Source organism: Primulina tabacum, chromosome 13 (genome assembly GCF_025594145.1).
Source record: "Primulina tabacum isolate GXHZ01 chromosome 13, ASM2559414v2, whole genome shotgun sequence".
Lineage (NCBI taxonomy): Eukaryota > Viridiplantae > Streptophyta > Magnoliopsida > Lamiales > Gesneriaceae > Primulina > Primulina tabacum.
In genome coordinates this window covers 36579905-36605334 of record NC_134562.1, presented here as the reverse complement: position 1 = coordinate 36605334, position 25430 = coordinate 36579905, and the positions used below count along the sequence as shown (strand labels likewise).

The 25430-nt window shown below is 34.8% G+C and overlaps 3 protein-coding genes and 1 long non-coding RNA gene across 7 annotated transcripts; 1 reads left to right on the top strand and 3 right to left on the bottom strand.

The window, feature by feature from the left end:
- Positions 1-1508: 1508 nt before the first annotated feature.
- On the bottom strand, positions 1509-4699 carry LOC142523359 (dicarboxylate transporter 2.1, chloroplastic-like). The gene is made up of 5 exons (XM_075627133.1): positions 4052-4699; positions 3106-3419; positions 2002-2450; positions 1755-1885; positions 1509-1678 (listed from the first exon to the last, which is right to left on the bottom strand). The coding sequence occupies exons 1-4, from the start codon at positions 4688-4690 to the stop codon at positions 1770-1772; spliced, it is 1518 nt and encodes a 505-aa protein (XP_075483248.1). The 5' UTR covers positions 4691-4699; the 3' UTR covers positions 1509-1678; positions 1755-1769.
- Positions 4700-7500: 2801 nt separating this feature from the next.
- LOC142523361 (uncharacterized) lies at positions 7501-8507 on the bottom strand. Its single transcript, XR_012814625.1, has 3 exons — positions 8328-8507; positions 8034-8243; positions 7501-7729 (listed from the first exon to the last, which is right to left on the bottom strand). It is a non-coding gene; the product is annotated as an uncharacterized LOC142523361 (long non-coding RNA).
- Positions 8508-9725: 1218 nt separating this feature from the next.
- Positions 9726-15072, top strand: LOC142523360 (uncharacterized). 3 transcript variants are annotated; one of them, XM_075627137.1, is made up of 10 exons: positions 9726-9918; positions 9993-10097; positions 11050-11111; positions 11205-11288; positions 11414-11445; positions 11655-11736; positions 12302-12530; positions 13328-13555; positions 13637-13929; positions 14485-15072. In XM_075627137.1, the coding sequence occupies exons 1-10, from the start codon at positions 9895-9897 to the stop codon at positions 14783-14785; spliced, it is 1440 nt and encodes a 479-aa protein (XP_075483252.1). In that variant the 5' UTR covers positions 9726-9894; the 3' UTR covers positions 14786-15072. The 3 variants fall into 3 exon arrangements, with proteins under 3 accessions (XP_075483252.1, XP_075483249.1, XP_075483251.1); XM_075627134.1 differs by having other exon boundaries at positions 14482-15072; XM_075627136.1 differs by having other exon boundaries at positions 13328-13560; positions 13642-13929; positions 14482-15072.
- An 822-nt stretch (positions 15073-15894) lies between these two features.
- Positions 15895-23700, bottom strand: LOC142522453 (uncharacterized). 2 transcript variants are annotated; one of them, XM_075625868.1, is made up of 12 exons: positions 23400-23700; positions 22241-22289; positions 22108-22156; positions 21341-21444; positions 19895-19953; positions 19520-19624; positions 18393-18450; positions 17678-17814; positions 17530-17586; positions 16666-16763; positions 16319-16530; positions 15895-16154 (listed from the first exon to the last, which is right to left on the bottom strand). In XM_075625868.1, exons 4-12 carry the CDS (start codon positions 21396-21398, stop codon positions 16111-16113), a joined length of 828 nt encoding a protein of 275 aa, XP_075481983.1. In that variant the 5' UTR covers positions 21399-21444; positions 22108-22156; positions 22241-22289; positions 23400-23700; the 3' UTR covers positions 15895-16110. The 2 variants fall into 2 exon arrangements, with proteins under 2 accessions (XP_075481983.1, XP_075481982.1); XM_075625867.1 differs by having other exon boundaries at positions 21341-21411.
- Positions 23701-25430: the final 1730 nt, after the last annotated feature.

Below are 25430 nucleotides of genomic sequence, written 5' to 3'. Positions count from 1 at the left end.
TATGAGACCGGGCTTGTAGCCCAATCATCTCACCTCCTATCGGATTAGCTGGTTTCTGGGGTTCTATCCTCCCTCCTCGCGTGTGTTGTAATAAAAAAAAAATTAATCATTATATTGGAAGGAGAAAAATATGATGGAACGAGCTAGTTATAAAGGTAAATATTTATTTCTTCCGCTATGATATGATTAAATATTATTCCCTGTATCATCAATATAAATACTAATTTTATAAAAATATAAAAATTCACATAATCTAATAATATAAAAATTGTAAAAACACTCTCGATCCAACATACAATATCATTTAGCAGTGGGACAAGTTCCAACACTTGCAATTAAAAAAAAATTGGTTGGTACGCATCAAATTCAAAGGATACGTACGTGTGAAAAATATCTCCTTGTTATTCGAACATTTCTAATCTACAAAAATGGAACTAAATCGAGAGGTTGGTGATTGATAACAAGTAACCATCGGGCATTTGTGCGTGGACACACGGTAAATGTTTGAATCGAGTGTGATGTTCTCTAAAACAATCGTTGATACGTTGTATGAATGTATCAAAATACATTATCGCATAATCATATTTTTATTATTCATTTTACGGATGACTCGATATCCACGCATCTAACACACCTTGTGTCAACTAAAAAGATCGATCGATTATCGTTTTATCAAAAATTATAATTGTATAACAGTTCAAATGTCATGTATCTATCGTTTTCTTAAGTAGCGAATATTATCGTACCCCAACAATCGTACTCATCGCGATTTATGATAATCGAATATATGAAATTGACTCTGATATCAATTATAATATATATCGTATTGTATCATACGAGCACTTATTTACTTCACTCTCCTCCACATTTTGCACACTCCACACTCTATCTGATCTAGCATCAGACGAGTCGCCCCGAACCAAATTGTCTATTGTTTTCTGCCGATTTTGGAAGAGTTGGACTATCAAGAACTGACATCCACGGATATAGAGGTGGCACGGTAGGACCTCTCTAGTAATCCTTCTACTCAATTTTCGTCTCGACAAGAAATGCGAATTTTTTTTCTATCTAATACACGACGAGTGTTTGGATCCGAATGTTCGAGATCCCGAATGTTCGAGATCGTTATAAACTAGAACATTTACTTGATTAATCCAACAAAATTCTAAACAATACTGAATCACCTCTCATTAGACCACAACACGTTTAGCTGAAGGAGAGAAAATGATGATAAAACTTTATTTTATTTTGCATAAATTTATTTGTTGTATAATTATAATATTTACTTATATAAATTTCTTTATTTATATTAATTAGTTAACCATTTAATTTAAGCCCTAAACTTGTCATCAGTGGGCTAACCCTTTTAAATGTGTTGGCTAATTTTTATCTAGGCTTCGCCTCAATAATATTCTATTTAATTAATAATAGTCAATCTAATGTGTTAATAATATAATAATATGTTTTGAAAAAAAAAAAGTATTATTAATATAATCGGGTCGGAACGAAAATATATTCAGAAATATATTATATACCTCGATCCCTCTCCTGACGTTGATCACGATGGGATATATACCAATCACAAATTATAGCTCACACTAAGTTGGCAACATTTGATTTGATAAATTCAGACTGCACAATTATCCACTTCACTCCACAGTCGAATTATTAGCATCCCCTGTCATATTATTAACGAGAAAAAACAATAAGTGCAGAAAAAAGAGCATAAGAAAAAATGTAACGAGAATGCTAACCTGCTAGTTGAGAACTCAATACAGGCCTATGATTTTCCACCAAGCAGCTCCGAACAATGCCCATATCACAATATTGATCAGAGCTATTGCTAAACCCAATCTAAACACGTCTCGAAGATCGACGTAACCGCCTGTGAACCGAGAAAATAAAGAACAATGAATCAAATATATTCAAGATCATAATTCTCAAAGATTCAAATGTTTCAAGGTTGATGTAAAAGAAACATCAAAATTCACTCCAAAGTACCTCCATAGTAGACAGCGGCCTGACCACTGCTATAATGTGTAATTGCACCGAAAAGATTGGTGTTGTATGCCAAAGCAAGCGCAGACAACAAACCGGGAACTTTAGATGCCAAATGCATCGAAAGAAACGCAGAGTACAAAGCTCCAACGTGTGCGGTTTGACTTGCGAATAAATAATGGATGAAGAAGTACGTCGTCTGAAGTATACAAAACGCACCAAACCAGCCAACTGAGAGAGATTTAAGAAAATCTGCCACACAGCTAGACATCCAAGGTATGACACCGAGAGTATTTAACTGTCCCGCCATTCCGACTAGTACACCAAACCAAGCCAATGTATCCCATGCTTGTTTCTCGCTTAAGCAGTCGTCCCAATCGAGGACTCCAAACAGCAGAAGTAATGATAAACCGAGCATAGCGGCGATGACGCTTGTCATTTTGAGAGCTTCTCTGTACAACATATTGTGTTGCGTTAATATACTTCACCGACCAGAGAATAAGAGGGTAATTAGCTAAATGGAAGCAATAATCAGGACTAATTATTATGTCAACCAATAAAAGGCATCCAAATGCTCCTCACGTTTATGCAGTGATCGAATACTAATTTAGAGGAACATTTTAAGTCAGCAAAATCACACACAGAAATGTCTAAAACCAACCGGAAAAATAAGTTAAACAGAAGTAAAATAGCCTCAAAAGATACTGAAATCCAACTGTGAAGCTCTCAGGTTTACATAGTGCCATATGAAGCAAATGAAGTTTGTTAACTCAACTAATTTCGTAGGTAAAGTATGGTTTTTAAACTGTACCTTACAGTTACAACCAGCTTTGGTTAAAATTGATGCTTCTTGCTCATTTCAAATAATAAACTTCAATCAATGACGTCGACTGTTCTATTTATCCGCGGACATAGCTAATTTTTATCAAGTCACGATGGGATAAATATATGTACATGTGGGTATTCGTTCATCTAGAGCAAGATGATGGAACCACTAGTTCTAGATGTTATTGTGATCATATCATGCGTAATAAGAAACCAACGCTTCTTCAAGATTTCCAAAGAATATACTCTCTGGATTTGTTAAAGCTTAGTATGTAGACATACCCCGCAATCCACAAAGCAACTGTGAGAAGCATTATTCCCATCAACACCCATTCATCACTCTTGATGCGACCCATCTGCTCCAACTTCCGTCTGGCCAGAGCAGGAGCATCTGGGGTGGCCTTTATTTCTGGAGGATATATCTTATACACAATGATCGGAGTCGATAAAAGAGATATCAGAGCAGGTATGACAGCCGCCTTAAGCCAGGTGATCCATCGATTTGGAACGATAACGCCAAGACTCTCGGCTAGTTTGATACACAACAGGTTTTGAGCTGCAGCCGTCAGGAAAAGAGCACTTGAGCTACTACTGCACTGTCACATATCAAAAACTAAAAATGCTCAATCTCTTAGTCACCCATTAAACAGAAAAGCAGAAGCCCATAAACACCCAGTGATCCGATTAACATTTCCGGAGAAATGCACCCAGTTTTGTTTAGTGAGAAATTTTTTGCCAGGTTTAAGCTATCTTAAAAAAAGCATGCGCACGCACACAAAATTTTCATCATATTTCTTTTCAAGTTTTAATATTTTTTCTTTAATTTCATATATAATTTATAGTTACCACGTAAAAAATATAACGGACATCGCCTAGGCCTACTCCACTAATTCTTGAACCCTTTCTCTCTCTACGGTTCATGATTCGAACCTTGATTGTTCCGCACAAGGGATAATTATTTAACCAAGTGAACTCGTCAAACTATACGCAAAGTCAAATTTGAACGTAACCGAATGATCTAAGACGGTGGGCACTTGTGCTCGTGCTATGTATTCGGCATGAAAACATGAAGAAAGGAAGGAAAGAATTCTTCTCATCAAATTGGATTGATTCGGTTTGTCTTATTCAGGAAAAAAAATTATTCGAACGAAATAAACTAAACTCAGCAGATATTTTTTATGAATCAGTTATTGGTCTACACAAAACGACATATTTACTTCATTCTTACCTGAATCTGAGATTGAACGAGATACGCACCAAGCTTCCTGGACGAGACATCCTTGGGATTACTATCGGCGGCCATGGCCAAAGACTTTATGATGGGCAAGAAAATCCCGCCAGCTCTAGCAGTAGTGCTCGGCATTGCGGGGCTAATCGCCGCCTCACCCAGAATCAGTCCATAAGACAAACCCAGTGTGCTCCTTCCTAGCCATCTCACGAAGATCATGGCTATCCTATCCCCCAAACCAGTCTTCACGAACCCTCTCGAGAAAAAATAAGAGACGACGATCAGCCATATGACCTCATTCGTGAAGGCAGTGAACGCGGCGGAGAAAGTTAGTGTTTTGGTGACGACGGTGGCGGTGAGGCAGACAAACGCCCAGGCGCCGACTGGCAATGGGCTTAGTATGAGTCCGGAGATGGTGGTGGTGAATATGGCTAGGAGAGACCAAGCTTTATGGGTGACGGCGTGAGGTTTGGGAACGGCGAAGCGTATGATAAGTCCGAGGGTGATGGAGATTAGGAAGGGCAGTGGCCTTACGCCTTTCCAGCTGAGTTTGAGAATTCTGCGGCGTAGGGTGGTGGTGACGACGGCGGAGGTGGTTATGGGGAGGTGGTGGTGGGAGGGGGAGGCTGATGCTGACATTGGAATATTTGTTGAGAAGAATGAATGGAGAGGTGTGTGTGTATATATATATATTGGTGGATATTTGAATTAGCATGCAATCAGGCATGTTGACCTGTGGTGGAGACAATCGGTTGACTTATGTTTTTATAAAAATAATTAAAAAAGTATTTTTCAAAATTTGAATCAATTCTATATAAACTATAATGTAATTATATTCTAATATGAAATTGAATGATCATACCGGTCGTATAAAAACTTTAAAAATACTTTTTATTAGGATATTTGATTTCAAATTCATTGAGACATATTATTTCATGATCCGGATGGCACGCTTGATTATCAGTATTTTACTTTGCAAAAATGTTGTTTTAATATTATATTTTTGGAAAGATACAACTAACCAAAATCAATACATATACGTTTGAGTGCCATACATTTAAAACGATATATATATATGTATGTGTGTATGTATGTATGTATATATAGGATGAATTAACTACATATCTTTTTAAAATATGCTTAAAAATCATTTAACAAAACTGCGGGATTTAATCGACAAAATAGGAAATTACGAGTTCACGTACACCGTTTCGAGCAAGATCCACGATATTTATGGACTTTGATGTGGTGAAATTCAATCTCTTTCTACCATCTTTTTTAAAATTGTGATCTACGTTATCCCAAAATATTATGTAATAATTCATTTTGATTTTTTTATTTTTTTTTGGGTGGGGTTCTCCATCCAATATTAACTAATGGAATGAGCTATAAATAATTGTTTGCATACAAACTAGGGTAAAAAAATATATATGAAAAACTCATTTTCTTGCGATTACGAGATTTATTCGAATATTATAAATACAACATCCCGCTTTTTTTACTACACAAGCCTTCGATACATTTGCCATTAAGTCGCCATCTATGATTTTTAGTGAATCAAATAAATAATATAATCGGAAAACCATTTAATTAAGTATCTTGCTTTAAAGAAATCGAATGAAATGTATTTAAATATAGGGGTAGTAGAGGGGAAGAATCATAGTGGAAGGACCGAAACAAGAAATTCGAAAAAGTTTAGGAACTCCGAATCATAATTTTGTGTCACATTTAAAGTAAAATTAGTCGTACATTTTATAATTCATCTAACATTAATATTTCAAATTTGAGACGAACTATCGGATTTCCGGATTCGAGACTGAGTGGTAGAGGATTACTTGACTCCATCTGTTGTTAAGCATTTACAACCAATCACATCGTTACTACGTTAAAAACGGGACAACTTCACTACTGGAAATCTTATTTGTCTCATTTTAATGTGGCAGAAGCAACGCTTATTTAATTTGATGATTTGTACGAGTGTAAAAAAAATTCTAAAACCTTTAAATTTGTCTCCTAGTGTAATAAAAAAAACACCCATTACCCATTACCCATTGCTTTTAATACAGAAATTTATATGACTCGAAAAAATATTTGATTGATTTTTGACATTGAATCATAAATTATAAATGGTAATGCCATGCAATTCAAATAGTTTAAAATACAAATTGACTCCGATTTATATGATAGTCAACTAAAATTTTTAATATGAAAAAATTATATTGCAAATTCACATTCAATATAAGATTTTGATCAGAAGAGTTTTTGGCTCTAAAATTCGGTGGATTGAGTTTTTGAAACAAGAGGTTGTTTCATAGAAATATGCAAAAGAAAATCTACTCATGTTCTACACAAGATGTTTGTGCGAACATCTGAATAGAAAAAAATACAAAATCAATTAGTATTTTTTTTACAAAATATTTCTGCGAACATCCGGATAAAAAACACACTGAAAGTAGCATAAAATCATCCATGCTTTTGACATTTTGATTAATCGAATCTAGTGGTTAGCATAGCCTAGTTGCATAATCTCGTAGAGCACTTGGTCAAAAAGAGAAGAAAGTGGATAATCTCGTAGTGGCACTCATTTTCACAAGTTGTACAGATGCGATGGGCATCAATTTCGTTCACTTTTAATTTCACTACTTATATTATTTTTTTTTCTTTTTTATGTTTCTGCGTATCTTGTAGGAGGTCATGGAATACGACGACACGAAAATTATGATTAACAAATACTATTTCAAAAAAAGTTGCGTGTTACGTTCCGAATTCATCACATGAGTTATATTTGGTCCATTGTTCGTCGTAGGAAGTAAACGCCAAAATCAGAACACGAGAGCCATCGATAATGAAGAAGACGACTGATCATAAAATAGGCTAAGAAGACAAAGGGAAAACAGGTCCTACGTTCATTTCCCCTTTTCATATTCAGGTCTGTGAATGAGCTATCCTAAAACAAATCACACAATGTGTACCATTCCGAAGATATCGTAAAACTATTTACAATTTATATACAAAAATAGTAATAACACTAAAGTCTAAAACCAATCAAAATTTACTTTTAATAATACATAGCAATGTTGCCTTTATGCATCCATAAGTTGGCATGAAGCACAGAGAGCAACCGCCGTTGAATGAAAAGATTTTGTAAATATTCCTACTGATCTGAAAGCTCGTTTGGGTCTTAAATTAACGCCAATACTGTGCCCAGCGATGGATGGTTTGGAATAACGCACTGACATTATTATCATATCATACGTCAGATAAATAACTAAAATTGCCAAAAAAATAAAGCTAACGGACGAACTCAATTTGACAACGTACAAGACTCAAATCACAGGGAAGAAACATGAAAGACAAAAATACAATTTTCCAAAAACATAAATGCTGTTCAGTTCGTAAGCATAAAATTTATGAAAAAGAAAATATCACCTTATGATTATGAATGCAATTTCGACAGATAAAAAGAGATGCAAACAAACCCTGGGCCAAGGGTATATTTCGAAAGATCAAACAGGACTCCCGCATTTGAGATGTTAGACACGAGCACATAGGCTTTCTTGTTTGAGTAGCTAGAAATGATGGTACAGTTTTCAAGAAATCTTGCTCTTTTAATTCCTCAACAGTTTTGTGTTGTCTTGTTTATAGTTACACATTAGCTCCAACATTTTGGTCTGGCTTCTGTTGTGAAACTTTATCGGCTATGATAGAATGAAGGGCCTTAACAAAGACTGGATATTTAACTAGCACGCCACAGCTTTTTAAAGACTGGCTATCGTGCATTTTATTATATTAATAAATTTTGGTTCTGATATAAAGAACAAGTAAAAAAAGAGTCCATGCCATAAACCCAACCTTTAGACACAAGTTTTATTTGTTTTTAAAAAGAACATTATGAAGAGTCGCTCTATTGCACTTGTAATTCAAGGACATCATATATAGAGCAACAAAAGATTCAAGAAAAATTCACGAATACAGAAATTACCTGGAAAACCACTCGATGTTCAGAGATGCAAAATTGGACAACAACATATAAACGAGAACTCCCGTTTTTACTATTTTCATGGTCCTTAATTTTCTCCATGGATTTGAATGCAAGGCGGTCCAGCCAATCAACTCTTTGAATTTGACCTCTCTCGTACTTATTTACAAGCTTTTCCAAGCGCTCTAATTCTCCTCTCTCATCTTTTGGAACCTATCATCCTCCCAAACAAGGCAACTAACAAAAACAACTCACGAAAAATATTACATAATCACGATGACTTGTAAAAGGTGAAACCTTTCCAGGAGTAGTTGTGTTTCAGGAGGAGCCATTTGCTTCAATTCCCGACCAAAGCCTGAGTTTATCCTTCCCGGTCTTGAACTGTTTCTTCAGGTTAAACAGCCTAGTGGTTGCTCCACCGACCACTTCCTCTTTTTCATTACACTAAACATCAAAGACCTACAAATGAAATATCATGGATTGTTTAAAGAAGTTTTAAAAAGGCAACATGCAAAAAAAGCCCAATTGGGTGGGGAGCCCAAAAAAAAAATATCAAAATGTTACACGCAGGATACGAACCTCGTCCTCATGGGGAGCCCAAAAGGACGTACAACATGCACTCAACGTATAACTCCGGTTTCCTCTCTTCTACCGTACAAGAACCGTCAGCTGTATAATTCAATTTATCCTATTACAATCAGTACCTCAAATTAAAGTTCACTAAAATCGAAGATGTCCCGAATAGAACTAGTAATACCACATTCCAATATACAGCACAACCTGCAGCCAGTAGCCAGCCCATTTAATTTACTATTAACAAAAACCTCACTTCCATACTCACACAGAGGAGGAAAAGGAACACTAAACATCATTCTATACTAACACTTCAAATCCATACTCACCAAATAGATTAAACCTTTTGAATATATATATATATATATATATAAATTCGAATTTTGGATAATTATCCGAATCAGCAGGCTTAAGAGGATGTAGTTTCCCTTCCAAACGTTCGATTTTGAAAGTGAGAGGAAGATTAATGTCGCGTGACAAGAAGAATCGGAATTCGTTTGCACCCATCGCCCTACTTCACTGCGATGATTCACGGAAAAATGCACGAACTCAGAAAGGAACTCTTCACACTCCCCACGTAACCCGAACCGAATACCTGACATTAATTCCTCTGACCTCTATTGGGCCTACATATATCAGTCCACTTCAAATTATTTTAAGGCCCAAACTAAAATGGGTTAAAAATAATGTGTGGTTCATTTATTGTTTACATATACAGATAATATAATCCAATATTCCCAAAAAAAAAACCATTAAAATAATTATCATTTGATCCAGAAAAAAAATCTCTACATACAAAATATTTAATTGGATTTTTTTTTAGGAATATTGGATTGAGAAAGAATTGTGTGAGACGATCTCACGGATCGTATTTTATGAGACGTTTCTCTTATTTGGGTCATCCATGAAAATGTATTACATTTTATACTAATTGTATTACTTTTTATTGTGAACATTGGTAGGGTTGACCCGTCTCACAGATAAAAATTCGTGAGATCGTCTCAAAAAAGACTATAGTTTAAAAAATGAAAAAAAAAAATTAAAATTAGATGGTGTTTGAAAACAGAAGTAAAAAAAAAAATTAAAAAAAAAAAGAAAAGAAAGAAAGAGGGTAAAAAAATAATCCGTTCCTTCCACCTGCAAATCCAAGACAGTGAAATAGTCCAACAGACGAGAGGAAACTGTTCTCTCTCTATATTTATATACCCTAACTAGAAACCCTCACCTGATTGGCGATCACGCATCGATTTTGGAGTTCCCGTTCAACAGATAAATATAGTAATCGATCACCATGAGTTCGAATGGAGCTTCTCATGTGAGTTCACTATCCCTTGGATTTTCTTGTTTGTAGGCTGTTTGATGTGGTCGGATCTTCAATTCTGTATTCAGGGAGATGCGGATACAAAGACGAGTTTGGAGAAGATCAAAAGACAGCTGGCGAACAGCTCAGGCAGAAATTTACTGCAAGGGCCTCTCCTTAAACGATCCGAAACGGTACTTTTCATTTATTTGTTGTAGTTTGCTTGTAAGGGAATGCTACTTACTTTTTAATATAGTTTCATGGTTGACGGTATTTTATGCCCAATCATAAACTTTTGTTTTGTATAATTTTTAAAAATTTGGCTGATTGTGTTCTAAAATTGAAGGAAACATTTATATAGTTTTTGTCGACTGATTTGATCTTTTTAATTTTTCAATCATGGGCTGGGCCGTTAGCGATTTACAATGGCCGACCTGGCATTTTAGTTAGGTTTCATTTCGTTCTTGGTGAGACACGATAAGGAGCATTTTTAGGTGAATATGGTGTTGGGCTCAAAGGAACAATATTTGAGCATGGTTGTTGGGTAAGGTGCGTGGACATCGAAAAACATTGTCAATTAACGTTAAATGCTTGTCATCTTTCGTTATTTTGGCTATCATTTGATTTAGTCATTATGTTCTTGTTTGATTGATGTTTATTCATGTCAATGTAAGAGCAAGCTTTCAGCATGAGGTCAGTTCAATCAGACTAGGGATGTTTTAAATGTCTTCTAGTACTATAACCACTAGTTGTCGCCGACACCTCTCATGATGTCATCCTCATCCATATGGTAATATTAAAGGTAGATTTCCTATGGTTTACCATTTTTTTTTTTGCTAGTACAATGTGGCTTCTAGAGCAGTCAGCATCTGTATCTTTAATCATTAGAGAAATACATTAAACGAGGAACAAAGGATTTTCAATCTGTCCGCATGGATACAGGGAACGGGAATGTTAATTGATAGTTTGAGATAGTGTGTGGCTAAGCAACAGAGAGGCTCCATAAAATTGAAAATTTGTGGCTGTTGATGTAGTTTATGGAGAAAAGCAAACTTTTTTTGTATAAAAAAAATCTTTGATTTCGATTGGAATCTGTACTATTTCTCGTCAAATTAATGGACATGATTAAATTATGCCGTTTAACAGCTGAGGAAATGGAATGAGAGGTGGGTGACTTTAGATCCAACAACTGGGAAAATGGAGTACAAGTAAGACACTGCAGATAAATCTCTATCTGTTATCAGTTTTTCTAAAGTAAAGATGTACTGCTTACTTAAGTTTCTCTTGGTTTGCATGTACAGGGTGAGAAGAAATGAGCCAACAGTCAAAGGAAGCATAAAATTTGATGCAAACAGCACTATAACAGTATCTCCTGTGAATTTCCAGTAATATTCTTATTTTTGTTAAGTTTTAAACTTTTTGACATGTTGTTTTAAATTTTGAGAAGATATGTGTTCTTCATTTGGTGAATGGTCTTACTAACACCGTTCTCCTTTTTTCCTCGTTTCAGAGGACTACCAAAGTATGATGGATGCTGTTTCTGTATCCATACTAATATGATGAATGTTTTCTTTTCTTTACCTGGTTTCTTTGTTATTTTCTGGGAGTTGAATAAATTAAGTTATTTGTGGTGGTGATGGTGAGTGTTGGAATTCAGAATTTCTGAATATAATCGTGTTACATTTGTATTCCATTTTTTTTGCCTTAGTGATTGAACTTCATAGCACTTGCATTCTTAACTTGCTTATCAGATATTGGCACACCACAGAAAAACGATTATTTTCTTTGTGCAGAAACGCCTGCGGCTGCTAAAGCTTGGGTGTATACTTTACAGTGAGTGTTGAGTTCTTTGTCCTATCGGATGCAGGTGTAGATCGTACCTTTAATGCGAGGAGCATGCAACATGTATGCTATAATGTGAGGGATGTTGGTTACATTGAGATACAAAACACCCCATCTAGCACAAATAATCCTCCGCTAAAAGTTTATACTAGGGGAACCCAATGGGAGAAATGGTGAGATTTTACTTTTGTAATGGGGAGGAGTTAGCTATTTTGTCAGGCAATTCTTGAGTGGGTATCGTAGCACTGTTAGGGAGAGGGGATTGTGTTATGGGTACGTCCTGTGGCTCTCTGAGGATAAATGGTAGTGCTCATGATGGGAGTAGCCTTAATAGGGGAAGTAATTTTGGACTTTTCGATTGTCATCTTATTCTCTCTCATTTAATACTTTTTCCCCCGAATTAATCTCATGTTTAATGTACCTTCAATTCTTTTGCTGATTTTGTTTCCACTCGCTCTCTTGATGATTCAAGTTGATCTATATTTTTTATTTAAAAAAATCAACTATACTGTGATGTTGTTCTCTTTTGAATTTGGTTTTGTCTTTGAAAATACAGAGCAACCCAATTGGTCTTAAGGGCTCATAAAGAAGCGGTGAATACCTTGAGTGGAAATGGGTCCGCAAAGTTGGGAACAGTTGCTGCTGTAGTTGCGGCTGCCAATTCCACAGCCTTGGAGGCTTCTAAAGAAATAGAAGCTGCAATGCAAATTGCCATGAAGAATGCTTTGGGAGCTATGTTAAATAGAACAACTGAGTTACCTATGGATGATTTATCGATCATGAAGGTACAATCATCCAAAAACTCTCTCTGTGTGCACGCAAATGTGTGTATGTATATATGTTTTTTCACATACTTCTCAATTGCACAAAACCTCGAGTCTCCAAGATTCAAAATGCTAAATTGTGAAATACACATTTTTATAAAATCACAAAGGCAAAACTAGCACATCCTCACGTCTCTCCAAAACTTCTTGTTTTGACCTTTGCTGCTGCAGATTTTGAAGCCTCTTATGCATGCTGCTTCTGTATCTTCATCACTGATTTTGTGGTGCTGAATTATATTTTCCTTGTCCTTTTCCTTCTGTTTGTTTGCTGGTTGGAACTTGTTGGACTGAAATTTCTCGGTTGTATTGTGCTAGTTACGACTTTATTTCTCCTCTTGATTTTAATTGGTGTTCTATTGGAAGGTGGTGATAGTTAATGTGGAGACATTTTTATTTTGTAAAACTTAGGTGATTCATGTCTGACAGCTGGATAATTGTCTGAAATGCAAGCAGTAGCGAGGTGAAGGGAAGCTGTCATTTATTGTGTGTGTATCATTGAGCTTTATATTTTCTTTAAGATATTAAACAATGATTCCATGAGCCCTTATTGGTGCTGTATCCTTGAGATGTACTGCTTTGATGTCCTAAATAGTAAATTCGATCTCTCTAACATCCCATAAAAATAATAAAAATGGCAGCCCAGACCACAGGCATTTATTACATGGAATCATGTTCTTAAGTAGCATGAACCATGGGCATTCCCTGCCTTAAACTCCGTATTCAATTACATTATTTTCTCAAGCTGTAGCGTGTTGCAGGAAACACTGAGGGTGAAGGATGAAGAGCTGCAAAATCTGGCAAGGGACATACGTGCTAGGGACTCAACAATAAAAGAAATAGCTGAGAAACTATCTGAAACGGCTGAAGCTGCTGAAGCTGCAGCATCTGCTGCTCGTACCATGGATGAGCAACGGAGAATCGCATTTGCAGAGGTTGAGCGCCTAGCAAGAGATTCAGACAAACAACTGGAATCATTTAAACTGAAGGTGCTGTATTAATTTTCATTTTTAGATGCCGGTGTTTCCTGTTTTTGTTCATTTGTCAATGTTCTACCTTCGACAATACAGGTGAGAGAATTGGAAGAGCAAGTTCAGAATCTGAGCAAAGAAAAAGATCAGTTAGTAAAACATAGGGACTCTGCCATTGAAGAGGCACATTTGTGGCGTTCTGAGCTTGCAAAAGCTAGAGAGCGTGCTGTGATATTAGAAGGTGCTGTTGTTCGAGCAGAAGAGAAGGTCCGAATTTCTGAGGGTGATGCTGAATCTAGAATAAAAGAAATAATGGAAAAGGAGGCAAAAGCAGCTAATGAGAAACAAGAACTGCATGCATATATAAATATATTGCAAGAGCAACTGAGAAGGTTTGATATAAGATCCATTTTGATGAGTGAAATAATTTATATTCATTTTTCACCTGTCTTTTAAACAAAATGGTTTTACCTTCCTTGTTACTCTATCTTTATTTATTTCTTATGATGCTTTCTTTGCTTGCTCTATTGTTTAGTTGAATTAGACCTGGAAGACCATTTTGGTGCTTTTTCCATAAAAAATGAAAAATTCATTTACATACTCGGTGTGACTCAAACTCCAAATTTATGTATGAATTGACCACGCCATTTTTTTATGTTGACCAATAACACGGGTTATAAGGGACGGCCAACAGGAATATACAATACATATGAGAGTAGTTAATGTGTGATATTACAGGACTCATTTTGATTGAGAAATTCCATACTTAGTTTGACCTTTTTTCTTGATATGCTTTTTGCTGAAGTGCTTTGTTCGACACGTCCCACCCTGAGGAATGAAAATGAAAAAACCTAAACGAATTTGGTCAAGGACTAATTAACCAATACTAGCTTGGTTTTCTTGATGTACATCCTGAATTAACGTGAATATCTGTCTCCTGTTAGCAGGCAGCAGGTTGAGACACGGCAAGTCTTTGCAGAGAAGACGGAGTCTTGCTCAAGTTCAGCTGCCGATTTACCACTAACAAAGCATGTTGATCCTTCACAAGAGAATGTGGATAAAGCATGTCTAAGCGTATCAAAACCAACACTTGTGCCTGCAAAAAGTGAATGGAGTGATATTCAAACCACAGATGCCAGAGTTGCTGATGTTAGGGAGGTCACCCTTGATGCAGAAACGAACAGCCATGACATACCTGTGGTAACTTTCGCTGGACATCAGGAGCATGGCTCTTCCAGTCAACCATAAGGATCATTTACCTTTCATTCGAAGGGCATAATTATCACATAGGATAAAACGATGGTGTTCACGAGGGAGTGCCGTTTTTCTTTGTGCATCTTACTCATTTGTGCTTTTTTGTGTTTGACTAATCTTATTTGGATTGGTAAATATATTGACGAGGGCTTGTGGATAAAATGTTTTATTTTTCCTGTCGAGTGAAAATATTCACGATAAAAAATGTAAAATCTTCTCAGCTTTTGGCCATAGAGTAGATTACCTTAATTACTCTATTGAATGCAGATTTTAGATAGGTATACCTCTGTTTTAACCTTTTAGGATTTAGGATTTGGGAACCGATTCTCCACTGTGGGACAGACTATTTCCCCCAAGGGTCTAAAAATGCGAAATGAGGATGGAATCTTCAATTTTTTCGGATTCAAAGACTCTTTAAAATCTCCGAAATAATTCGTGACGAAAATCAGATGTCTCTTAAAATAATATTAATAATAAAAATAATAATATTTATTATTTTTAAAATATTAGATATTAATATTAATATTATGACTAATAATAATAGATAATAATAAATTTTCATATCTATCTCTATCACGTCTCATTAATATTTTGAGACAGAGATGAGGATTTGATCATCACGACGTCTTATCTCATTAACATTTTAAAACATAGATGATGATTTGATTTCCACGATTTCGAGTTCGGGGATTTATCAAATCCAAAAAAATGGAGATCGAGACAACAGATATGGAGATATAAATGCAATTCGAGAACGGAGATGACAAACCCACCGACGGCTCATTGTAATCCCTATGGGACACGTTTTGATTATTTCTCCCATTGAAAAATACTCCACCAATAAAACTTAGTATAAAAAATAGTACTTTCCAACAACCCGCAATGTATTTACAACCTAGTTGTTCATGCAACAACTATTCGCTTATCCTCACTATTCACCAACACTTTTCACAACTATCAATTCCATGCATAACAATACTGAGTGGGCTTTGTTTCTTTGAAAGAAATTGGTAATGCGAGTCCAAAATCAAAATCTAACATGCCAAACTCTGGTGATAACCAAGGATGTAAATGCATCAGAAAATAAACGCGCCTCAAGCCACTGTTCGGAACTGATATAAATGCGATGCTATTTCCATTCGGAGTTTGAAGGAACCCTTTCCTAACCAGTTAATATATACACTCATAATGTGCTGTTCAAACAAATATAACAACTTCTCGATATAATACCATCGAAATTCACAACTTTCAGTTACAGTTTCTGCTACATCTGGCAGGGATAACTCGAGCACTAAGCATATTTCTTCTCCTGGAAATACTCATTTGAGAGCTTTGGGCATGTTCAAGACAATCTCTGCAAATGCTGAAATACAAGGTGATGTTAGTTGACACTAAAGGTGTACGGTTTATATATTTCTTCATGTGTGAGATATTATCTTCGCGTGTGAGATATGATATCAGGAAGAAATACAAATAAACAGAAAGACGACGGTAATAAATAGTCTACTATCACAAATATAGTGCAACCTTCAGGTAAACTCATTGAACGTAATGCATCCTCGGCATATTGCAAACGGGCTGGAATAGATTGAGTTCCTTGGGCTCCATTTTCCTTCCTGTTGATTGGAGCTGCACCAGTCAAGAATTTTTTATGTTGCTGAATCGGCCATGCAAGAACACTGACTGCTGATGGAAGTGTAGAGACAAGATCGGCGTATCTGAGACTCACTGTAACCTTGCTGTGAAAGAGTTTACGAAAGAAAAACTCAAACGTTTAAACTTCTCAATAGAATAAAGACGGAGACAGATGATGAGTAATTTCTCAATGATCAGATCAAACAATAGCACAAGCACATCAAGCAAGCTACACCTACCAACCAAAATCTGCAAGCGCAAATTCAGTCATATGATATGGAAGACTAAAATAAAGTTCCCCAATTTGATTTCCGTACAGCTCCTTTATAAGGCGAACCTGAAATAGAACAAGAGAAGCGGCATAAAATAAAGGTTCATCATCAAGAACTTCATTTAGAAAAAAACATAATGGAAATAGGAACGGGTCTACATCCATCCCTGAATGTCGTCGGGTACTGTTAACTTCCCCGCCATTCTTGTAACAAATCCTTATGTTGTACCATCAAGAACTTCATTTAGAAAAAATACATAATGGAAATAGGAACAAAAAGTAGTCACAATTGTAGAAGATAAAATGAACCCATTTGAGAAATAGTCTCTTTAACAGTATTCATACTGTACGAGATAGTTTCTCTTAAAAAAATTGGGAGACTGTCTCGCTCAGTAAAAAAAAAAAAAGAACTATAGTAAGCAAAGGAGCAACTATGCAAATTGCATACACCTCTAGTAATTCGAGTAATGTTCAGACATGGTGATTCTTGAAACTGCATAAACATAATACTGAAAGTCTGTGCAAAAGATTTTACAAAAACTAGCTTCCAGATAAAGTAGTCCAAACCTTAAGAAAAAAAATGAAAACCACTTAATTTGAACATTTCTTTTAAATTGATGAAATTAATACCTTCGATAATATTTTTAACTACATCTGTATTAAAGAAAAAATATATTAAAATAGAGGATCATATCCATGATATCATGACATGTCCGATGTCACAAACAAAGAAAAAATTAAATTAATGAGAGAGAGAGAGAATGATCCATTCTCAGCCTATGCTTTGAAAATTATGCCGAACACCTAAAAAACAATTCCATAACTGGCATACCTGCTCTCGTCTATCGACATAAGCCTGCAACAAATCTCCTATATGATCAATGAATTTCTGGAACCAAAGCAGGAAAATGACCGTGTTCAGAAATGCATCATCAGCAAATTAAATAAAATACACATGCAGCTAATCTCATGGTACTCACCATTGCATTAGATGAGAGAAAATCGTTTTCTGCCTCACGTACCGGCAAGAAAAAAGGAATTGTATGCTCAAGAACAGTCAATTTCTCAAGGAAAGACTTGCTTTCAAGAATACAGTGGAACATCTCGCACGGTTCTCCTGTAAAGTAAAAATATTGGATTTATAGTCGAACAAAATTTGGATTCTTATAGTTCGCAACTTGAAATTAATTCTATTTCATAACATTCCACAACACAACTAAGGCAGCTTCACTTATTTCAATTTACAAAAATATTAAAAAAAAACCCCTTGAAAAAATAAACCTTTATCGAGATAACAATGTTAAGGAATGTATTGCAAAATAAATATAACTTGACACCCCCAAAAGTTTTAACCTGATCAATGCAGAGACACTGAACCATTTCCTACTGGGTAGAGTAGATAAACCAAGAGCTAGATATAGAAAATTGATAATGCCACAAAATATATTGACGTCGAGAGAAAAATTAAACAATCCAAGGACAATAAGTCCACTGAACAAAGACAGTTTTGACGGTATTTTCAGTTGTTTTATATCCGGCATCCACTAATAAAGTTTGTCCAAAAATAGATGAGAATTAATCATCTTAGACGCATCCTTTAAGTTTGGCATAGATTAGCTTGCCAAAAGCACCAAGTATGGATGACATTAGTGGCACCAGATGAGTTGCACAATATATTTTTAAATCAGTAAGTACCTGCAAATGATGTCTCATATTGGATGCCAATTCTTGCTCCTTCCAAACAACAGATTATCTGTACATAAGAAAATGTAATAAATTGATATTAAACAAGTGAAGAACTTTGATCTTTCAGAAATGTGGCCCACAAGAGGCCAATGAGAAAAGAAAAAGGAGTGTGGGATAATGTGTTTAACCCTTTGAATAAAATTCTTCACTGGCATAGTGGTGCTGCCTGTATAAAACAATAATATTAAGAAAATGCAAAAAATTACACGATTGAAGCAGATTTTCGGAACACAAGAATCCTCGGCTTTAATATGGTATTTTTACATGCTGCCAAATATTATTGTTGATAGTTAATAAACAGCAGTACGTAATTCATCTGGATCAGACCTGTTCAAAACTTTTGCTGCTTTCAGTTATCAATAATAAAGTTATCGTTTGAATGAGATTTTTCTAAGAATTTTGCATATAATAGGGTGAATCTAAAACAGACCCTAAGCATACCAACAAGACAATTAGCCTCTCTCATTGTTCACTTGTATACGACACTTGCCTGGTCTTGAATTTTGTTCCTAGAAAACACAATCCCATATTTACTAGATAAACAGGGAAATGTTTAATAATTCCTGCAATATTAAACACTTATGAATGAGTAGGTTTGTGCCATATTTCATTTTTTATGTCCATGATTACTGCATTCAAACTGGCAAACAGAAATCAGACCTAACATCTTACACCACCACTGCAACAGAAAATAAAGAAAATGAAATAAAATGCATACGCCTGAGGAAATGGCGGCAAATGCAGAATTAAGTAGCAACAATTACCAGACCTCAAGGAGTACTCTAAAGAAGTTAGAAACCAGTAAGTACCATTATGTTACAAATTGATCTCAATACAGAAAGTCAAAGATTAAATAATTGTCATTATCTCTTACCCTATCTACAGGCTTTCACCATTCAATTGCATAATCCCTTTCTTATGAGGTAAAATTATGTTTCCACAAACAATATGGGGACCCAGCATTTTCCTTCTCCTTTGCAAGGAGATTGCTCTCATCAGGTTTAGGAGAAGGAATCCAGAGTACACTACTAATTACCAAATCCCAGGAGTAACAAAAATTTTCATTCAATAATTACTTTATTTCCAACTTTGTAAGTTATTTTTTCTTGCACGAGAAGATTTGGCATTGCAGCGCCATCTCCAGACAACTGAATTGCTTTTCTGTCAGCCTCCATGTGAACCTGTCGTAAATAACAAGCCATCAGCATGTAATACCAAAATGGGAAACCAGATATTCAAACTTCATCCTATATTATAAATAAGAAGGAGAATTTCAGCATGATGACAATGAAAACATGACAACCTCCAGTTCAAATGAAGCACGAATCAAAAAAAAAATATAAAGACAAACAAAAAACACACTTCAATCAGAAATGTGAGTTCGGTTTAATCCACGGACAACAAAAAGACACATCACAAAAAAAAAATTTACCAAACTTATTAAGACATACCCGCTCCCTAATTGTGGCTAATAATCCATCATTCCATTGCTCACCATCCAAACATATTTCTACACAACAATAAAAATGTAGTATGAGTATCAGAAGATAAAGTAATATGTTTCAGTAAAAGGAGAATAAGGATAAGGAAAGAAGATACATAATATAACCAAGAACATATATACCTAGTAACCGATGAAGAAAAATACGTTAAGTAAAAGAAAAACATATTTTCTCAAGTGGTAAGCCATAAATGTACTTCCACTATAACATAAAATTAAAAGACACTCCAGAGGTTGGGACTAAGATGTTGGGGGTGCAGACACAACGTTTTTCCATTATTCTGGTAACATAAGATAATCATAAATAAAAGTATCAGTGCTGTATAAGAACTGAAATCAGATTATGTATCTGCTTATCCCCTTGAGATCCTCAAGTGTAAAGGAATTCATCGTAGTGAAATAAATAGCTAATAGCTCCCATTTTGGGAATTCAAAATATTATTAAATTCAAATATGATTACATTCCATGGTCATTCATCCTGGTAACTATTATATTCAGTATTCATCTTTTCCCACCGACATTGTTTGCCAGTTTTATCCGGAAAAGCAAATCCTAATAAAATCTTACTTTCTACAAACTATCGGGGCCCCAAAAACACTTGAACTGAAAGTAAAATTGAGTGAGAATTGTCCCAACAACTTCTAATAGACAAAGGCTGAAGCCCCGCTGTTACAGAATATATCAAAGTTCACAGATCCCGAAACTGCATCAATTTTTTTAGCAGTGACCAGCCAGAGAAAGCAGAGACAAGATACGCAGAAATAATTCAACAAACGAAAAGGATGGAAACCTGATGATCTAATGTCGAAAGCTACATTAAAAGCTTTCAGATGAAAAAGATCACAAACTCTCAAATATTGCATCTAATGTTCAAAATTTATACAATCAATTCACAATTTACACTTTTTCAAAGTTCTCTTGACATTTAACGACTGTTCAATTTCACACGGCGTCACAACCAAAATCCAAAAGTATGATAGATTACCTCCAACCCAACCACTGTTTAAAGGGTTATAAATACCAGACATTCAAAATCAAACTTCTCAATTTCATCTAAAACCACAGAGCATATAAACCAATGTATCTTCAGAGTGAGATGGAGAGAATGATCAATTTCTTTTGACAACTTTTGGCTCTTGCTAAATTTATTATTACTAAATTAAGGTGGGGCTGAACTCTAGCAATTTGCAAAACAAAGACAGATGGATCCCATGATCAACTGAATTTGTTTATGGTTCCTTACCAAGTTTCAAGAAACGTATAGTTGACATTTAGAACAAAGGATCCAACAATTTATGAATACATATTAATATGTAAAAATTGCAACTACCAACAATTTTTGGAAGCATGAGACAAATAACGGAATATAACATCAAATATGACATATAAAACTACCTTGGGTTTGAGATGCACGGGCAGATTCAAATTCCCTTTGCAAACGCTCAAACACCATCTTGTCCGAGTCCCTAATTCAATCAAGCAACTTTCAGAACATACACCTGATATAATAGCGCCAAGAACACTCAGAAAACATAGGGACGAGTATGCAAACAAGAATAGACACAAAATTTTACACTATATTGCAACTTAATAAATAGATCATTCATCATTATATTGGGACAATGTGATGATACTGGTCGTATTTTTGGACTATATCACAACGTAATAAATAGATCATTATATCGGGGCAATGTGATGATATTGATTGGATCTTTTTATACTACATCGCAACTTAATTAATATATCACTATATTGGGGTAATGTGATGGTATTGCTACGTCTCAAATAGCAACGATTCTTGTCTTATACACATTGGCAATGGCCAACCACACTCATATGCATGTAAACAGTTGTTCCATGTAAATTGGGACCAAATAGGTCAAAACAAGGCAGCATGTGGCTGGACAGGATTTGTATTTCAATCAAAACTATGTCCTACTCCGTCTTACGTCAAACACAGTACTTAATTTAACATTGTAACAATAAATGATATGAAGGAAACCAAGCAGTGGTCTCATTTGAAAATTTTAATTACCAATTCTTAGTACCCTGTTAAATATTGAAAAGATCGTTAATCAAAATGCACAGTATTCTACAAAAGTAGACCATATGAACCACCAAACATGTCAGCATAATAGAAACAAAAAACAAAGAATGCATACCTAGAAAGACGCTCTGTAAGTTCTCCGTGTTTTTTAAGGACATTAGAAACTGAAAAGAAAACACTTTGATTCTCAAATATTTGAAGTATGCTACTTCTAAGACATAGCTTGAAAAATATAAAAGGGGTAATACATCTTGCACGGGTAGTCTCCAGCTGTACATCTGCTGATTGGGAAAAAATCTGAAAAGAACAGGAAAAGTGAGTAACTTTGCCAACAAATTAACAGATAACAAAGGAACTTATCAACAGTATGTTTGTTTATCTTTCATCGGAAATGTTTCCATTTGCTTAAAACTTAACCAAAACGTACTCAAATTCTTTCCCAAAAATAAATCTTCACATCGCCTTTTCATTTCCCTATACAATTGGTATTTTTATTCAAATCTTCATCACTCCAAATTCCAAAAAATAATTCTATTAGCGTATTGTATTCTGATAAAATAAATAATATCTTCGAATTAATAAATAGGAGCATGATAAAAAATTAAATAACTAAACATATTATACCATAGCATGACATTTGCAATAGAAAGGGCATCTTACAGGAAAAAAAATCTAAAGATACATCCCTTTCCTCAATATGTTTCAGTAAATACACTCCAGGAAACATTTTTTTAGAAATACTAAAGACATAAGTCATAACTGACGTAACAGAAGCCTACCTTCTACACTTTCCGGATCCCCTTGACAACCTGCCCGCCATAATTGAAGGGGATGGAAAAAACACTCTCTTTATCACGTTACCTAATGACAAACATCCATCTTTGAAGCACTATTCCAAATCCATTCTTCCGAACAATTTCAGGGCTTCCAATTTCCATTATACACAAACTATCATTACCGTTACAAAATAACTCTCGTAAATGAGCAGGACCAAAAATATAACATACTGGTTTCTAGGAATGGAAATGGAGTGGAGCACAAAAAATATTTATTGGAAACATAAACAGACAAAGCCTAAGCTTTTTACACTCCAACAAAAAAAAAAGAATGTCAAAGCAAAGGTTAAATCATTATTATTAGACAGCAACACATTGAGAACAGATTCATGATACCCTCTTTACTTCCATATACGCCTAGTGACACTGAAATGTTGTGAAAATGACAGATATTAGTCGGAAAACTTTCTTCGGATACACCCCAAAAAATAATCACTGAAAGATTGGTCAAACGAGACGTACGGAAATTCGAACGACGAACTTTCTTCAGCTATGCTCCAAATAATAATCATTCAATAAGAAACTCGACGGAAAAAGAAAAAAAAGAAAAAAGCAGGTCTGGAGATAATACCCCTTCTCCCATTTTCACCGGGAAAGGTCTCTCCTTGACTTGTGCAAGTTGCTGCATCTGATTCCAATTCGTCAATATACCAATGCGCTAAAAACAACTCACGAATGGCTTCGAAAGATCAGATAACTAAGATGCATGCAAAAATCCATCAAAGAAAGGAAGCATTGAAACAATAGGAGAAATCAATCGCTAAAATTCGCAAAAATTGAAACTAATTCGTAATATAAGGAGTTCTTATCAAAGATGTATCGATATCCATCAAGTGACCTCAATGGGGAAACCCTAATTCAATCGAGTTGGGCATGGGACTGACGAGTCGATTGATCCTAGCACATGGGTTATATATATATGGGCCAATTGTAAATTTTTTGGTGTGGGCCTAAATGGATTTGCTCTTGCAGCCCAAACCACTATGCTGGTTTGGAGGTAAAATGGCATATTAATAACCCTTGCATGACATTGTTTTATATATCAATTTTTTGACAAATTTTCGATCTAACACGGTTCGTGAAAAATTATTATTTTATATATAACTTATTTTTTCACTCCAAATATTAATTGCATCAAATTATGTCACGAATATAGATAAGTGAGATCGTCTTACAAAAACCTACTCAAAAAATAAAAAATTCATAACAGAGCTTGTGATATAAAATAAGAAATATATTAACAAAAAAATTACTTGGAGCAACACGAGGTCTTTTTTTTTTTAGCAAGTCGTGTCGTATGAGCTGGTTCTTAAATTTGATCGAAAAGGGTAAAGATTTTCATTTCAACTTAATCGTTCGAACTGAACCGAATTCGCCAAAAATCCGAATTGAATTGAACGGATCGATTAAAAACAAATTAATTTCGATACGGTTTTTTGGTTAACTGGTTTTTTTTAATACTATTTAAAATTTATTTACCTATTCTAAATGCATAAACGATTGTTACAATATTTATTATATCACGATGATTTAATTAATAAATTAAAAAGCTAGCACCTGATCAAGTGAATATCCGAATTGAATTTTTTCATATATTTAATATAAAATATATGTGTAGTTGTATACACCTACTACGGTGACAAATTGCAATTAAAATTCGCAACATATGAACATACAAATTTTTTAAAAAAATGGTATTCATATTGGAAAATGGTAATAAAAAAGTTGAATTTTTAAAATTTTTTGTTGATATTTTCAAATTTTATAGTATAATATACTCAAAACGTAAATTAAGCGTAAATATGTTAAAATATAATATCTAACTCGATATATTTAAATATAACATCTAGTTCAAATCGTAAATTAAAATAAAAGTCAAAGACAAAGTGTATTACTATCTTTGAGTACAAAACATATAAAACGAATGTATATAAATTAGATAATTGACATAATATCCAAGTACATAAATTGAACATGCAAGGAGCCTTCTTGGGAAAGGCAAATATGTCTGCATGGCAATTGACAACCCGAATCTTCGAGGCGTCGCAGTAGCCTCTCCCACTTTAGCCGTTGCCTAACGTAGAGCAGTCGAAAATTAAGAAACGTCATTAATGTCAACAAATGAAAAGGGAGAGAGACCTTAATGATATCGTTGTTGTTCGTATTATTAGGGTAGTTTGAACTGATCAGCCGTCGTATTTCATGAATTAATTTCATGATTCGGAATCAGCCGTAGTATCTTCGCATCCATTAATAAACCAGACCAAGATGACTCTAATGTCTATGACACCGAAGAAGTAAATGACGATCAGAGCGTTTGATTAGAATTTGATTCGATTTTATATCAAAATTCGAACTAAATCAAACCACTGTTTTCGATTCGATTATATATATGTTTTGCTGATTTGAATGATTCAATGATTTGATTAAAACAAGATAAATGATTGATTGATGTATAAATAACATGGTATACCAAACATGATATTAGATTGTATAAAAACATAAATAAATAATATAGCGAACCAATGCTAATCGCTGAAAGATTTCTTAATTTATTTAGATATATTTAATTTTTTATTTGATTTTTTTGTCTGACATAAAC

Coding starts and splice junctions, on each gene's coding strand:
- LOC142523359 (XM_075627133.1), bottom strand. CDS start 4,690: ATGTCAGCATCAGCCTCCCCCTCCCACCACCACCTCCCCATAACCACC. Junction 3,420..4,051: donor TCGTTCAATCTCAGATTCAG/GTAAGAATGAAG, acceptor GATATGTGACAG/TGCAGTAGTAGCTCAAGTGC. Junction 2,451..3,105: donor GTTGCTTTGTGGATTGCGGG/GTATGTCTACAT, acceptor TATGTTGTACAG/AGAAGCTCTCAAAATGACAA.
- LOC142523360 (XM_075627134.1), top strand. CDS start 9,895: ATGAGTTCGAATGGAGCTTCTCAT. Junction 12,531..13,327: donor ATGATTTATCGATCATGAAG/GTACAATCATCC, acceptor AGCGTGTTGCAG/GAAACACTGAGGGTGAAGGA. Junction 13,930..14,481: donor TTGCAAGAGCAACTGAGAAG/GTTTGATATAAG, acceptor GTCTCCTGTTAG/CAGGCAGCAGGTTGAGACAC.
- LOC142522453 (XM_075625867.1), bottom strand. CDS start 23,456: ATGCAGCAACTTGCACAAGTCAAGGAGAGACCTTTCCCGGTGAAAATG. Junction 18,451..19,519: donor CTTACAAAGTTGGAAATAAA/GTAATTATTGAA, acceptor TCTTATGTACAG/ATAATCTGTTGTTTGGAAGG. Junction 17,587..17,677: donor TTCTCTCATCTAATGCAATG/GTGAGTACCATG, acceptor CTTTGGTTCCAG/AAATTCATTGATCATATAGG.